This window comes from Pundamilia nyererei, unplaced genomic scaffold, assembly GCF_000239375.1.
Source record: "Pundamilia nyererei isolate P.nyererei 1_Seehausen unplaced genomic scaffold, PunNye1.0 scaffold00027, whole genome shotgun sequence".
NCBI classification, from domain to species: Eukaryota; Metazoa; Chordata; class Actinopteri; order Cichliformes; family Cichlidae; genus Pundamilia; species Pundamilia nyererei.
Window position 1 is genome coordinate 3,740,345 of NW_005187428.1, and position 17,110 is coordinate 3,757,454.

General features: G+C 40.2%; 1 protein-coding gene across 2 annotated transcripts in view; it reads left to right on the forward strand.

Moving 5' to 3' along the window:
• shisal1b (shisa like 1b) overlaps nucleotides 1–16,700 on the forward strand; it is an 18,556-nt gene extending 1,856 nt beyond the window's left edge. The window contains exons 2-4 of one of the 2 annotated variants that reach the window (XM_005728170.1): nucleotides 3,892–4,105; nucleotides 7,419–7,721; nucleotides 15,063–16,700. In XM_005728170.1, coding sequence (XP_005728227.1) covers nucleotides 3,892–4,105; nucleotides 7,419–7,721; nucleotide 15,063 — 518 coding nt within the window. In that variant the 3' untranslated portion in view covers nucleotides 15,064–16,700. Of the gene's footprint in view, nucleotides 1–3,891; nucleotides 4,106–7,418; nucleotides 7,726–15,062 lie in introns of those variants that run through there. The other variant, XM_005728169.1, reaches the window with a different exon arrangement.
• Nucleotides 16,701–17,110: the final 410 nt, after the last annotated feature.

The window sequence follows — 17,110 nt, forward strand, 5'->3', positions numbered from 1 at the left end:
ACTGTTATACAGTTGGTCAGGATGCTCTCGATGGTGCAGTGATGTTGGAGTTAACACTAAAGACTAGACAACAGAATAACTTTAAATTGTAAACTGAAAATATAATTGTGTCTCAGTATATTTACCATCATGAAAATATTGATAATAACTCATTATCATCAAATTATCCTGATAATCAAAGTGCAACTATTTTATTTTTTAAAAAAAAGGCAGATTGATATTAAGCTTAAAATTATTTTTTTTTTTTTTTTTTTTCATCAAAGCTGTTTTTCATGCTTGACTAAGAAGAGGTAGAAAAGCCTATCGTGGATTTGGTTTAACACTGCTGACACAGAGACGGACAGACTGTGAGTGAATAGCAGACAAACTAACCAAAGGCAAAGATAATAGCACCAAGAAGGTGCACACAGTGTATTGTACTTAGCTAAAGAAAAAGGATGCGCACATTACATTTACAGCTTACCAAAGATCTGAGTGAATGGGTTACTCGTGAGCAAAAATCATTTTGTCTTCTTTGTCGAGGATCACCGAATGAAACCTTTATGTTTCAGAACAAAGACAAACTGCAGATGCGAGCGCAGTTATGGATAAAAAAAAGTGATGGGTGAGCACTGACTGATGTTTTGATGTTGTGTGTTTGCGAGCGAGAGAGAGAGAGCCACAGCCGTTTTCAGACCACAGGCAGTAAACAAACTGTAGTTCAGGAGCCAAGCTGTTAACTGTATCCTAAACTTCAAGAGGTGTTAATGAAATTAAGCAGGTGGGTGTGTTTACAACACTATCGCTTCCAGAAGCAGCTGTTGTTCATTTGAGAAGCCAGAGACTGCCGATGAACTTGTCTGTTTCCAGTTGTGCATCATTAGAGAATTTTATACTCCACTTACAGTGTGAAGGGCCTCTGTTTCTTTATTACCAGGTTACTAACCCTCAGCCGCTGACCCTCTTCTTTTAAAGGGCATAAAAACATGAGCGTACCGCAGAACTTTTTCATGGATTAACTGACTTGTATTGTCAACGCAAGGGTCAAATGAAGAGCTTCCTTTCACTGCTGAAGAAGCCATCCTTGACTTTTAATTCTACCGTGCCCTTCAGTAGTGTTTCATTTTACAGCCTCTCCTGCTGAAATTAGCATCGCTGAAGCGAAGATGGCCAGCAAGCTCATTATAACCTGAAAGAGGTCTCTTTCAAATGCTGATCTGTCTTGGCCTGAGATGAGTGAAAGACTTCTATCACACTGCCTGCACAAGTGGACCTTGAACTAAATCACAGCCGAAACACTTTAACTGACAACACAGTCATATTTTTTGGGCTCATAAAAGGAAGCACATATGAGAAGGATAAATAAGCTACAATAAAAACATCAAACTAAGCTCAGTGCACTTCACATGGAGTGACATCATTTCAATTTGTGATTCAGCTGAGAATTATCAATCAAAGCCAAACAAGAATACACGGTGCCAGAGTGATTCTGCAAGCAAGTACAGAAATGCTGATATGAATTAAATCACAGTAAAACGCAGTTTTACATCAATGAAGCCTAAAAATCTGACAGCACTGGCAGCTTATTGATGAAAAAGAAAACATAAGAGAAGGATCAATCAGGTACACGTCCCATGGAGCGGCATCTTTCAAGAAGTGAAAACAGAATTACAGAACCTGCAAATGCCACATATAGAGCTATTAAAAGGTTAAAATCTCATTGGTTCACCTGCAGATAAGTAACAAAAACACTGCTATGCTTACATACAAGCTCTTGTACCTATTTTGTGGAGGATGCTCACATGAAACAAACACCAAAATCAAAGATAATAAAGTGAGTGTATGTACAAGTAATCCTTTAAACATTTGGTTTCTTAGCAGTCAGAGGAAGCGTCTTAGTGTGGCTGTAACTAATAATGGTTTTAGAATTGCTTGTTTCAGAGGATGAACTAAGGTGCTGCTGAGTCTCAGTAGATCCATAAGAATTATTTTAGACTTTGAATCATATGCAGTTACTTCAGCAGAGTCCCAGAATAAAATTGTGGAGCTGGAAATGGGCAATAGATTTCCTGTTAGATACATAAAACATTGTCACATAATCCCTCTATCGGAGACTGCAAAGAAATATAAAAGTGAACTGCACGATGATGCATGCTTCAGTGCATTCTGTATATTTGTCACTATTCTGGCTTCCAGTGCTTATAGGCATTTTGAGAACTTTATATATAGTTTTGGACAGGTCATAGGCTGTTTTAAATGGCTGTGAAACAATGAATATGTCAAACAGGCATGATTATCAGCTTTATAAATAGATAGGTTATTTATTATTATTAGAGTTTGGTTTGCAATTCTTGTGATTTTTTTCTTTTACTTGATCCTTACTGGTTGCCAGAATCCATCTTGGAAACATTATTATTTCCCCCCACGAGACAGTAACACATTCACTTTCCCCTAAAGCTGCAGGGACTCGTAAGCGTAGTTCTGGCTGAATGCAAATAAGCCAGAGGACTGCATGAAGCTGCATAAAGAACTGACTGTTTCCATCCGTATGGCTTCATCTGCCCAAATGACTGGTTATACTTTTCAGGATGACTTTGGCTTTGATTAATTTCTGTTCAGATTTCTGAAATTTACCCCATTTTACTGAAATTCTTTTTTTAAGTCATGTATTGTGTATGTGCAGAACAAAAACTGCATTAAAAAAACACAACCTATGATACTGTACTGTGAGTTAAATAAAAGTGAAACCGGTCCAAGATTAAACAACAGTGTTTAAAACCATATAGTTAGGTGGCACCAGGTTCACAGTGAAACTCTTTGTTCACCTATAAATAGAATGACAAAATAGAAAAACACTCAGACACACAATCACAAAAAACAGAGGGGATCCTTCTTTTGGAGGGAGGATGAAGCGAGGCGGTCAGCCTAGGGGAAGCAGCGTGCTATACACTCATTTTGTCAAGTAATCTGAGAAGTATGTTTGTTGTTTCCATACAAACGCACAGAAGCCACCCTTATGTTTGTATCGCGCTTGGGTGTTATCAAAGATGTCCAGTATACCGGAGCACACCTGGCACACTCAGATCTCTCTTATTAAACCGGTAGAGTAATGCTGTATTCAGGCTATATTGTAATAGCATGTGCCACCTGACATCAGCCTCTTCTGTGAAACAAACAGAGAACTTGCTTGTTGGACTAGTAACAAGAAAAACACCGCTATCCCTCTTGGGGAAAACTTTGGGTTTAGACGTGATGATAAAAGTAAGCGGGCCGTCAGAGACTAAACTCTGTGACCTCAAGAAACTTGTAGGTAAAAACAAGAAATCAAGCTGCGAGTCTGCCACCACCACCTACACATTTTCTAGTTTACCCACTGATGTGTCAGAATCCACTACTGCAACAAGTGCCATTAGGTTCCATAACTTCCAGCTCATACTTCAGTAAGCTCCTATGAAATCTCTGGATGGCGTGACGACATGAAGAAAATAAGACGATGCCGTCTGGTTTGAATGATTAGCTAATCAGTCTGATAGTCTCTGTGTTCCTTCAAGAATAAAAATGACTGCTTTTGCCATCATGCGCCTGCATGAATAATTTAATATCTACTCTCTGATTATTTTTGCAAGTACACCGTGTTTTGTGTTGCTTGTCCTTCGCCAGAGGTATTAACCGAATTCAATCCACTCGTGTATCTTCAGAGGCCTCCAAAGAAAACAAGCATTCACGATTATGTTTTTGCAGTTTGGATGCTGTAGGTTGAAAGGTGCTTCCTGGAGAGTTGTTGTCATTTTCAGAACTGGGAGACAAACACAAATTCTGCCTCAAAGGTCATGAGTCCTTTGTTTAGCTCCTGAATATTACATCTACGGTTTCTTTTCTTTTTTTCTCTCCCCCTGTTTCCCACCACTGCAGCCCTCTCTGCTCATTACCGAGTGTGTGAACCTTACTCTGACCACAAAGGGCGGTACCACTTTGGCTTTCACTGCCCACGCCTCTCAGACAACAAGACCTATATGTTCTGCTGCCACCACAACAACACCGCCTTCAAGTACTGCTGCAACGAGACTGAGTTCCAGTTGGTCATGCAGGTCAACCTCACCACTACCCCTGATGGTTATGCACACAAGTGAGTAATCGTTTAAGATGCCATTTGAGTCAAATGGATTTTCACTGTGAATCTTCTGAGACAAAAATCTGCACTGTCATATTTTTCCTTTTTTTCTTGGTTTAGAAAAGAGATTAAATAAAACATAACAGTTAGCATCTTCAGGCTTAGATGCCCAATGCTACTCAAGGGTTACCAGTTCGAACATTGCCCATCTTAACAAAGTCAAATATTGGGAATCATGGCATACTGATGAGAAATGGGCTGCACAAGACACATATGGACAAGGACTAAATACATGGAGTTTTATACATATTTCCATCAGAGTCTGTTTCTGACCTCTTGTTTTAGGTGTGTGTGTGTTTTTGTTATCATTATGAGTTTTGTCACGCTGTTCGCTATCAGGCATTATAATTGCCCAATAGGACCTGTGGTAGTAGTAAAGGTGAACTTCAGGCAAAAGTTGCATTTGCAAAGAAAAAAATTGCAAGAGTCTTAGCTAGCTTAATGTGCAGAATTTTAATTCAGGCTGTGAGGGTTTTAAAATATTTTAAACATGTCTCACATACCCTCGGCTGACTGTATTTAAAACATGGAACACACTTGTAGGGTTTTATGGGGAAAACAATCCTTTTTCAGGGCAGTAACTACATTGATTGAAGTGTATGGAGATTATATCAAGTGCAAGAGCAGAGCTCTGACTGATTTTTTTTACCAAAAACTTTACAAACAGAGGGACATTAGAGAACCTAACAGTGACTCCAGTCCACAAAAATCAAATCCCCCAACAACCCTGAATAACCCTAACTTATACTTTCTTTCCGCTGTAATCATGGGGGTCAAACCTAGAGATATTTACAATTTATTCACAGAAAAAACTCCTACAATAAATAGCATGAGCATCCTAATACTATAACAGACATTTAAATAATAACAAAAGCATTTCAACAAAAGCCCAAGACAGAAATCATCCCATTCCTCCTTCTATCCTCAGTGGTACAGCCCAATCACCTGACTGAAAAATGAAAGTCAGGTGGAGTATCCTCATGTGTACTTCATGAAAACACCATCATCCACCAACCCGAATCGAGAGAGGAGAGTTAATAAAAACCAATACAAATCAAACTATTAAAAAAAAATACCCACACCATTAAGTAGTATCCTGCTAAAACGAAACAAACAATACCAAAAGATAACCTGCATGTCACAGTTAATTAGTGAAAACTGGCTTCGCTGAATCTTGGGAGAGCTGTATGTGAGTTGCTACAGCGACAGATAAATTTATCTCAGATCATATGAAACCAGCTTTTTTTGGTCTTCAGACCTTCTTGATGGTATCGTGCTCAGAGACCTTGTTGACACTGACCTACACCTGAAGAGGTATTCAATACCACCACAGAGAAGAGCAGATGCTAAAAGCAGCCTATGTGTTTTGAGTATGACGCCTCCACATGAAACCCTTTGCAAAGCTGGGGGTTAAGTGCTGGCTATTAAGCATATAGAGTCTATAAAGTCCTAGACTGTTTCAAAGTAAAAGTCTGTGTAAAATTGCAGAGCTGTATCAGTGTGGCATTATTAAAAAAAACTGCACACATGCCAAGATATGACAGATTTCTCACAGAGGACAACTAAACTGAAAGAAGTGCTTATGGCGTGGAGTATAAGCAGATTTAAACTGAGTGAAGGACACAGAAAAATGTCCCTCTTCTTCTGTGGGAGCACCCAGTGGGAGGCTTGGGTGACAAAACCACAGCTCTTTGTACTAATGCCCTCCCAGCATGCCTCTGTCTCAAACGGTACACAGTGCCCTGCAGCAGGTCATGATATTTCATTTTTAGTGTCAGATGGCCTGTTGGGCCTCTCTTTTATCTTGGCTCAGTGGCCAATAAGACTGCAGGCTTGATATTTACTGCTGGCCAAGCGAGTTAAACTGGCCATAATTTTGCGCTCCCTTCTTACACTTCATGGTTAAAATGGGATTAGAGTTGAGTTTGAGGTAAAACTAAAGGCATTTTGACTCCAAGGGTTTTGTCACAATGTTGTGCGCCGTCTCCTATAAAGTAACAGAGCAGCTGAAATATCGTGGATCTGAAACATATGGAGAAGTCATCTTAGAGTAAATGTCCAAGAAAATCACAGGAAAACATCAAATATTGTTATATATTTGACAGATAATCCTTTCAATCTGCTGTCTCTGGGAAAGCTGTGATTAATATTGAATGGCGTTGGTGTTAGTGGTGCGGTTCTGATCAGTTTCGCTAAAAACAGTGCACAATCTGCGTTCTTTGCTCTGCGATCAGACTGACTCAAATATATCCCTGCATTGTTAGTCTGTTAGAACACATACAAACGAAATTATAGCAGGTAAATGCCTCTGATGCAGAGGTGAGAGAAGGTAAATGCAGTTAAGCATTTACTGACATGGTATTCATTCAAGCAGCTTCGGTGTTTGTTTTAAAGCAGTTTATTCAGATAAACACCCCTAAGGCTGCATCGTTTCCAGACAGAAGCGGATTCAGTTGATTTACTGAATTACAACCACTCGAATATCACTTTTTCTAAGGGCTTTAATCAGTGGAGTCACACTAATTGCATATTAAGGCATAACTAAAAGAATGGTTTCACTCCAAATAAATCTCTATTTTGAAGTAACACCCTGTGTCATCTCTGCCTCTCAGAGTCAGAATATTTATTCAGTCCATGAACATGTGTAATATTTCCACCCTACATGCCCTGAGCATTTAAGCAGCAATGTGACACCACAAGATTATTTTTATTTTTTTGTGTATGTGTGTAAATTTTGCTTTCCCAACCTCTCAGGAAGCTATTTTCTGAAGCCCTTTCTGCTCATTCACCTTGTTATACTTTATGTATGTGGGTGGACTAAAACAAAAAGTTCAAATGCACCCCACATAAATCCAGCTGGATCATGTAATACATGAAGAAAATTTATGAGAGGTGGAAAAATAAGAGCGCTGATTTTTAGAGAAAACTATGTAAGAGCCAAAACGAGACGTATAAAACTCTCTTGTGCTAATGAAATTCTTTGTCCAATTTAGGAAGCAGTATTTAAGAAGCAGTAAATGGAACAGATGGTGTTTTTTTCCCCCCTATATTTATTTTTTTAAGTTTTTATCAAGGGAGGACTTGATAAATGTCTTGGTCTTGCCACATAAACAGCAAACATTCACACCTGGCAGGCACTATCGTTGCTTTTGGGATTTAAGCCCAGTGTAAGGGTAACTAGATGATGGTTCTGAGGATATGAAAAGTGTTTATCATCATCTTTTTCAGATTATCCAGCATTAATTCTCCCAGTCTGCGTCTCTTGCAGTAATTATACAGCACTGGTCGGTGTGTGGATCTACGGCTTCTTTGTGATGGTGCTGCTGGCTCTGGACTTTCTCTACTACTCAGCCATAAACTACGAGCTGTGCCGGATCTACCTGGAGAAATGGGGTCTTGGAGGACGCTGGCTGAAGAAGGCTCGGAGTCAGTGGCACAGGTCCATGCCGGAGGAGAGCGAAGCCCAGGCTCAAGCGCAGCCCATGGTCCCCACCCACTTCCAGCCCAGACACAGCCTCAGAGGGGAGAGCCACAGCCCTACACTCCTGCCCTACAACACATCCACCGCATGGTGAGTCACTGCCCGTCACATGACAGCTGTCAACTTCGATGCCATGGACATAGACAGATGCATTTCTGCAACTACTAAAATTATCTGTCTCCGGTCAAAAGAGAAAAACAGAATTACAAGTAGTGAAAAATTCAATATTTATACCACAGAAGTTCAGAAACAGTGATACCCTCATTTGACGCCATAGAGTAGGAAGTGTTACGTAACCATTTGTTGCCTATTATACAAAATAACTTGTTCTGCTCTGATAAGCAAATATGCAGTAGAGACCCTCTTGCTTGTTTGACAAAATAAAGCATTAATAGCTACAGATGCTAAGAACCAAAGTCGGCCGACCCTTTAAAAAATCGTTCCTTTAATTCTGCCTCTCATTTTCTTGTCTGCGTGTTTTCTTTTGTGCTCATTGTTTTGTTTGCAGACAGCAACATGGCAAGGAAACTGTGTCTAGCAGGACAAATTAAAACATTTTTAGCATACTTTCCCGAAAGCCAGCAGCAAGGAAGCTCAAACATCGAGTCGCTCGTTAGGGGCGCACTGTAAACACAAAGATATAGATAGCACACTCGCGATTAGATCCGACCAGTGGTATTACCAACTGTCAATTTACTGGATTACAGACTTCAACAGAACTTTTAGAGCTCCACTCCCTTCTGCCCAGCAGTGAATCATTTTCTGCAAAGCGTCTGATCTGTATGCGTCGTTCATCTCAAAATAGCTGCACTCTGTGTCAACATAAACCTTTTTTTTCTTTTATTTTATAGGAGGAATTTGGGTGAGAGATATTTCTTGGTTTTAAGTCTGACCAACTCATTAGGGAGCTATCATTATTAATGAATAGAAAAGAACAGGATAATGTGAAAGCTGCAGTGCCCGCCTGGGGCTCCTAGCTCATATTTAACTTGAATGAGTCGACTGTGAGTCGCATTAGAAATCATTTGTGGAGTTTCTGCGGCAAAACACCATCTGCTATGTGTTCAGCGTATCTTTTTTATTACCGCTGAGAGCAGTCACAGGCGTCTGAAGGTGTGTTAGGCTGCATGTGACTGCTGTTAGAACATACGCGATGATTTATGATGCCAGGAGTGACCTGTAACACGCCATAGCTGCGGGGAACCTTTCTTCTTCTGCCAGACATTGTTTAAACTTTCAGAATATAGCTGCACAATCGCAGAGCGCAGCCTGAACAACCGTACATTTTTGTGCAGTCGATTTTTCATCCGGTTGCGCGTCTCCAGACACCGTGCACCCTATCTGTCTCTGATTGTGGCTCAGTCTCTTCCTAGAGGTAGACATCTCTCTCGGGTCATGATAATTTAATGTGGGTAGAGTTTTGACAAATGGCTTTAAGAAGCACTGTGGACTGTAGAAGCCATAGATAGACGAGCTGAGATGCTGCAGAGGGATCCTGGGGCTGCTCTGCTGGTATAAACGTGGTTAACTAAGACTGAACATATCCGCGGAGCCTCCTCATTAGACGTGAAGTCAGTTCAGTATGATAGGACTCATCAATCCTTGACTAGTGAGGTTGACCTGCACTGGCGAGAAGCCAGCATTAAGGCAGAGGAAGTTGATTTAAAAAAAAAAAAGGTGTTTGAAATAGCAGCAAACTGCTCATTAACTAAGTGGGCTTGGAAAATGAGAGCAAGATAAGTTCATAGTAATTCATTGTGATGAGTAATGGGAACTGCTTTAGGACTGATAGTGTTTTGGTATCATCTTTTGTAAGATCTCTATCTAAAAATACCAAGAAAAAAATGTAACCGCATTTTTTACAAACAGGACAAAATTTACCATGAGCTAAATATGTTCTTGCATAATCATTGACATCAATAATAAAGTGACAGATGCTGCGAGATAAATTCAGTCACGAGCAGTTTCTGGGGCAAGATCAGAATAGTTTTTTGGGGGGGAGGGGGAAAGTTTCACACAATGAAACACTTCTGAGAATCCAGATAACGCTTACACTTTTTCCTAAATGTGTTAAGTAACCGTTATGGGCGATTCTCTCTGTGTGTATACCGCAGTTGACGTTGCCCACACGGTGCGTCATTAGCTGGGTTTTATTTGCGGGGGTACAGATCTTTATCCCCAGAGAGGATGCAGAGTAATGGCTCAGAAAACTGGGTCCACTTAGTTGGACATCTGTTGGCCAAATGTAAACAACCAGAGATCGGGTCAAGTCCCATTACAGGCCCAGCAGCATCTAAAAACAACCCAGTCGAGCAGCAACTTTGGAATCCAGCACAAATGGTAACCCATGCAGCAAAGCAGGTCCTGATGGCAAGTCAGGTCTTAAAGAGAGAGAGCAAGAGGGGGAGAGAGCGCAGCTTTGCACTCAGCGTGTGGGAATCCTGCTTACCACGTTGCACGTAAGCAGGCTGGTATGTGCTGCTGCAGATCTGCTCAGGGTTCAGCGTGGGCGGCCTGAGAAACTGTTATTACTTTTCCTCGGTGGATGCCCTTTATTAAAATCTCATATTCACGTATTCACTTCGGTTTGAATAAAGTACAAAAACATAACTGTCTCTTTCTTCACCTAACGATGTATGATCCAGGTGAGAGACGAATGATCAGCCTGCCACACCAGGAGTCATGGATTATCATTACAGGGGGGGCACACTGTTTGTTTCCAAGCAGAGTTTACTCACAGGGTAATGTCACTCAGTGGAAACAACGGATTTGTGAAAAACACTATTGCAAACTCTTTGTTTTTCTACACGCTATTTGTTCAAGTGCTTATCCTAGTGTTGAATAGGATGGGCAGTTATAGTTTGTCCATTAGCTTGATAAAAAACACATTTATGTAGGAGCTGTTTGGCTTGGACCTTTATGTGTCTTATATCTACTGGCCTGGGGACGCCTTATCTCTGCAAATGAACTAAACTAATGATTATTAAGAGGAGTTCAAGGAAGTCTTTCTGCACTTAAAAGATTGTGGACTCGCTCAGCTAATGAGAAAAAAATAGAAAAAAAACTAGAACATCACTGATGCAGCTCATCTGGCACACGATCCATTGTAATTTACAGGTTATTATAATGTGTGAAATACAGAAAGCAGTGATAAGTTTTCCTATCATTGGCTGGCTGTACTGCACAAACTAATGAGAATTCAAATCCACTGAGAACGACAAATATGACCCTGACCTCGAGGGTGATCATTGTGCATAGGTTTGATTAAATCCTCACTCATAATGTCAGCAATTCTTGTAGATTATTGACAGATGGATGGATGACGGACGTCTTCCCAGCTCATTAGTCCTTCGGGTGGATGAGCTGAAAATGAAATCATGATTTCACAAAAATCATTCAAATATTTGTGTTTAGGTCAAAGAGGAACATATAAATAAGATTCGTAAATGGTCACCTGATTAATCTTTATACACAATGATTAGACCTAATTAAAATAAAATAATAAAAATACTATAAAAGTTAAATGTATATGTATATACATATAAATGTAATAAAATAATAATAATAACAACCTAATAAATACATAACTGACCTATTAAACTATGGTGGCTGTCTTGATGCACGTTGCAACAGTAGCTTTAGTAGTAGCAGTCATCCTTAACTCTGCTGCTCTCACACTGAGAGGAGGGGTCATCCTGCGAGGACGTGAACCTGGAGAAGGTGGTGGTGTTGGAGGCCTCAGAGTGGTCGTGGAATGAGTTAAAACCATCAGGCGATAGAGGTTAAATTATCATAGCTGGCTCAGCAGATGATCACATGGAGCTGTTTAAAACTGAAGGAAGCATTGACAACTCATGGAGCACAAAAATCATCTCATCTCATCTACTTATAATCTGGGCAGGGAAACATTTTTCCCCCATTTCCTTTCTTTATGCTTGGTTAAACTATAAAGGTGTAGTCTTATGTTTACCATACAGATGTGCTACCAGATAGCGGTAATGATTTTCCCATTTAGCACTCTGTATCCAGTTTAAAATCCATTCACATTAAGCCTCTCAAGGCAGGCGTTGCAGATTTGCAACAGTTAAAAACTAACAACTTGATTACCCCACATGCATATTTTAATTTTTTTTACTCAGTAGTACCACTGCAGGACTTGGTTGTGCATTAGCAACAAAAAGTTTAATTTGAGCCTGAGACAGTTAATGTGTCCTGGATGACATAGATCAAGTAGCTCTTGAGCTCATATGACCAGGATGTGGTAGCACAAAAACTACTGGGAACCCATTAAGATATCACATTGCCACAGAAAAACATTTTGGCGTCACTCATCCTAGCAGGGCTCTCATGTAGCCCTTTAAAAGCACTAAAACCTTCCAGGAAGTTCAGCAGCCTTAGAGCCCTGCTTGGTTGTCCACCCGCAGCTATTAGGACATTAAAGCTTTGGCTGGCTTCCCAGTATCTGCACATCCCCCTTTTGCCTGCTTGTCCACCTCCTTGCAATTAGTGGTACTGAGCAGCATCATGACACTAGAAGGCAGATTTAAAAGAAGTGGCAGTGAGAATTTTCTATATCATCACTTATTTTACATTCCTTGTGTAGTGTACTCACTTTGACGCTCCCCACTTCATAATTGGAACAAATGTGATCTGCTCCTGTCATTCAGTCTGGCATTTTTTACTGCATATGTTAGATAGATTTAGTTTGCCTTCAGTCAGTGCTGATTAAGACTTACCCAGCAAAAATAAGTGTGCAATCTGGGGAAGGCAAAAAAAGCAGATTTTTTATTACTTTTTTTTTTTTGCTCGTGTTTGGTGGTAAAATTAAAAATACATAACTCAACTCTGGTTAATATATGCTGAGCATCAGCGAGAAGTCATAGATTAAAGCGGGAGAAATGAGGTGTTGAGCAACATCAAATGACACCACTTCACTTGAGCAGAACACGTCACACAGATTCCCCTGGTGGCCGATGAATCACTTGGCACCGACTTAGAGCAGCACCTCATGCCAGCAACCTCCCACTCACTCAAGGCTGGTAGCTTACTGGGCCAGCTGAGCTTAGCCATGGCTAGAGTGGTCTAGGTGAGGTGGCATCTGTCAGCCTATTCAACATATAGTTGACTCACCAGCCTTTGTAACACTGCTTCTTACAGTCAGTCACCAGTGACTCAGCGTTATAGCCCAGTCTAGTAAACGCCACCTCCGCCACTCGAGCAGTCTGTCTGTTACATCAGATCGGTCACAGGTAGGCATGCCCGACACCTGCACTTAAACGCCTGCTGTGCTGCCTGCACAGGACACTCAGATAGACCCAGAAGGCTAAAACAGAATTTCACATTTTTTCCCTTTTTTTTTTCTGTCAGTGTGATCAAAGCCTACCTCTGTCTCCTGAATATTCACATCCATCTTTGAACTCACTGGTTCCCTTTTTCTGAGGTAATAATGTAATTGTACATTATGAAATTATTCCTGGCCTGTCTGTCCACAGAGCAGCATGCCAAGACCTTGTCCAATTAAAGCAACACACTCCATGTGGTGTGAGTTAATTAACATCATAGATGCTACAAAGACAGCCAGACGCACAGACAGTTCTGCTAAAAGAGAAGAAGAGCAGGTTTAGCTCTTTGAAAGTCGTGCAGTGACGTCTGGCACTGCCAAAAGCAAGATGGGGTTGGTGCAACTTTCTGTGTTTATTTTTGTGCTTGTGTTTGTGATCTTTTATTAGACGTGTTTTCACACATTTACTTTGCATTTTCTCTAAAGTGCAGTCAAGTATCCTTCAAGAACCAAAAGCACTCTGTGTCACACTGTTGATAAAAGAATATTTCTGTGTCCCTACAAGGATGGAGGGTAAATCACTGCTAAGGTGTGGAAAGTGGAAATTTTTCTTTTCCCATTAAAGTGCAGTCGTATTGTTTGGGCAGCAGAAATTATTTTCAGTTGGTGGATGTGATTCATAGAGCTGTGGTGGGAGTCTTAACAAGAATTACAGACTTGTAAAATATTCCTGTGAAGCTGGCTGCTTTTTGAAAAGCAGAGCTGGCCCATTTTATTAGTTTTTGTGTTTTCTGGCCTTGAGCTCATTTTCAAGCCAATATGTTGTTATATAAAGATCAGTGTGGACCATGAAACACAGAGCACACACTGAGGCAATTTTATCCATGAAGCTAAAAGTATTAAGTTTTGAGTCTCTGTTGTCCGGGATCCTGCCAGTTTTTCCCAAACAACTTTTGTGGCTACTCTGGAATTTGATGATACAGACATGTGCACTCTGGGCTATAAATTGGCTTTTTGGAGAGGATAAAGCAACAATATATCCACAAAGTATCAACCATTTTTTTATTCTGTGGGCTCCAGTTCTATGAGATCTTTAAAATATGTAAGCATGTTTGCTATCCTAAATACCATCTTCTTCACTCGCTAGTTTTTCCATTGTTTTAAATCATCTCTTGGCCTTCATCAGTGGGTGTCGTGTGAGAGTTACCAAGGATAAAGTCTGGTTGTTACCACGTGACCTGAGTATGTAAATTTAGTCATGTGATAACAGGTGGATAATAGCTGATATTTAAAATCAGTGCTTTTCTCTGTTTTCTCCTAAAGCCAGGTTTTAGTCCTGAGATGACCTCTGTTTCCCAGACAGTTAGAGTTATGTTCCTCTGGCATTCAGTCAGTGTCTAGCCACTTAACCAGTACAATGAAAACTGGAAACCACAGCCAATGGAAAGCTAGATGTGGTTACATCATCCAGCACCAACAGACATTCTGTATGAAACTGCCTTAGATTGTGTTTGGTGGTGTTGTGACTGGCACTGCTCTTTCAGGTCTGAAAACTGAAGCCAGCACGGGAGTGTACTGAATCCTTTCTAATGGCCAGCAGGATGCTGGGAAGAAAAAAGGCTGAGAAAATGATCCTACCGCTCTTTTGATTTCATAGACAGTGTATAAAAGATGGGCACAGCTGTCTAGTGTGAAATGCAAAGCCAGTGTGGAAGCGCCTTTAACCTGCATTTTATTGTAAAGGCCAGCAGAGGGCTGGTTTCCAAAATTTGCCCTGTTATGGAGAACTCTATGGGAAAATGCTAACTGAACTCAGTTTACGGCATTGACCAGAAGTTTTAAGTGACTAAAAATACTGTAAATACTGCGATTTAGAATAAAAAGGAGGCTAATGCGACATGATCTTTTTGCAGGTATCTCTCGTTTCAGACAAGTCGCTATCTGAAACTGCTAGTATGCAGTTTCCTTCGGTTTCAGATCTCCTTATCACATCCTGTTTGAAAACACCATGTTGATAATGGCCAAAGGACTTAGCTTGAGGCTTACCACACAAAAGTTAATATACGGTTGAAAGCTTCAGAAAATTCAGAAAACATATTACAAGCTTAAGAATGAACCCTGATGCGTGTTCTTTTTTTCCCTTCTGGCAGAATGATGCTGTGAGTGGATGAACAGAAGAGTAGCAACACCTGGTTTCCTTACATGGTACAGAGGAGATGTTCCCCAGTCACCCCTCTCTGGACCACAAACACAGCATCACTGGTGGGCTAGCCATACTGTAGTAGCTAGAAGTGACTACTGCCCCCTTTCTAATGAGCACAAAATACCCACAGACTAACAGAATCAGGCGAAACAGCTGAAGAAAGCCTGGAAAGCCACACAGACGAATGTATCGCTGCTTCTACAGAAGGGAGAGATGGATGCATTTATCTGCTTATAGGGTTTAACTGATTCCCTAAAGAATCTGCCAAGGCCTGGAGTACCCCAAACAAATCCAAGATGAACTGGATAAACTGTACTCGCAAGTGAGAAAGCTTGCCTATTTAAAGAAAAAAAGAAAAGAAAAAAAAGCTTATTTCTAGATATAACATGTTTATTAAACTGCTGTGTCACTTTGTGTTCAGTAGCAGTTAGACACAGTTGTGGGTTATCTATTTGGTGATTTATTTATGTGAAGTAGTCAGAGAAAATATATGAGTGGCTAACAATCTGATTATGTAATGGCTTAGGTTGATGCTGAGCATCTCACTTAGAGTAGAATGTTTTTGTTACCTACTGAAACCAGAAAAAATGCCTCTGCAGCCACGATGAAAAACAAACATCTTATACAAAATGTTTTTGGTCTCCTTTCTGCAAAACAAGCGATTTCTTGAAACAGTGTCAGAAAAGGACGTAAGGCCATAAAAATAAACTGCTGAAACTTCAAAACATGAGGGTTTTCCATCTTCACACAAGCATTAATGAGGATCAGGGATGCCTTCATAACAGCCACAGTCTTTATGCTAATTTACACATATCCGTATCCCTTGGCAAAGAGCCTAAAGACCTGAGTGAAACCCTTACTTATCAAATTACAAGTTTGTGACAGTTTTCTATAACATCACCCACTGACCTATTTGACCTTCCTCGTTATTAGGGCTGCCTGAGATCAGCTTCATTAGCAATATGACGCAAAATAATATCCATTAGTCTCTTTATACGAAGTGCTCCAAATTCCACATGGGTAACAGGCAACTGTAAGTAACTAGCCATAACAGAAAATGTTTCCAAAAGAAATATCAGTAAACCCCTTTCACTGTCAGCAATAATGTACAGAAGCTTAACCAGAGGATCACATGGTATGTAAAAATCAGAGTCAGCTAAATGAGCAATGGGTAATCACTGAGGTGTATCACAGAATTTTTGGCTCAGTTTGCATTTAATAAGACGGTGATGTCAGTTAAATGGAGATATACTCTTTCTGGATAATGAACTCTTTTTTTTGTCAGCTCTGTAAGAAAAAAGACATGATTATCTCTTACTAAAAGAAACTCTTGCACACTTTTTACGTTAACGCTCAGTGTATTTCATAGCAAAAACTGTCAATTATTATTTCAAACCGCCACCAGTATGGTATTTATTTATTTAAATCTTTGTTTTATTTATCCCTCAGATCTAAAACCAGTGATTTGGCGAATGTTATGGGGAAAATAATTATTTGATCCCCTGCTGAAATGAACAGTTTCTAATTTTTATAGTAGTTTCATTTTAACAGAATCTCAACCAAAAATCCATAAAACAAAGACACATTAAATAAAAGTTATAAATTGATTTGCACCTCATTGAGTGAAATAAGTATTTCATTTGTGCGAAACATGACTTAGTGCTTGCTTTTGCACACATCTCAGGAGGGATTCTGGCCCACTCTTCTTTACAGAAACTATAAATCCTTTAAGGTTTGTTGGCTGCCAGTTCACAACTCTAAGTTCGTCTCCCTCCACAGATTTTCTAGGATTGAGATCGGGAGATTAGCTAGGCCACGACCTTAAGGGGCTTTTTATTTGTTGCCTTGGCAGTACAGTATGTTTTGGGTTACTGGAAGACCCATCCACAGCCTATCTTCTGGCTCTTAAGTGGCCAGTGGACTGTTGTTGTTGCATCCATTGACCTCAGTGTGGTGAAGTCATCCCACACCCTTAGTGGAAAGATGGCTCCAAAG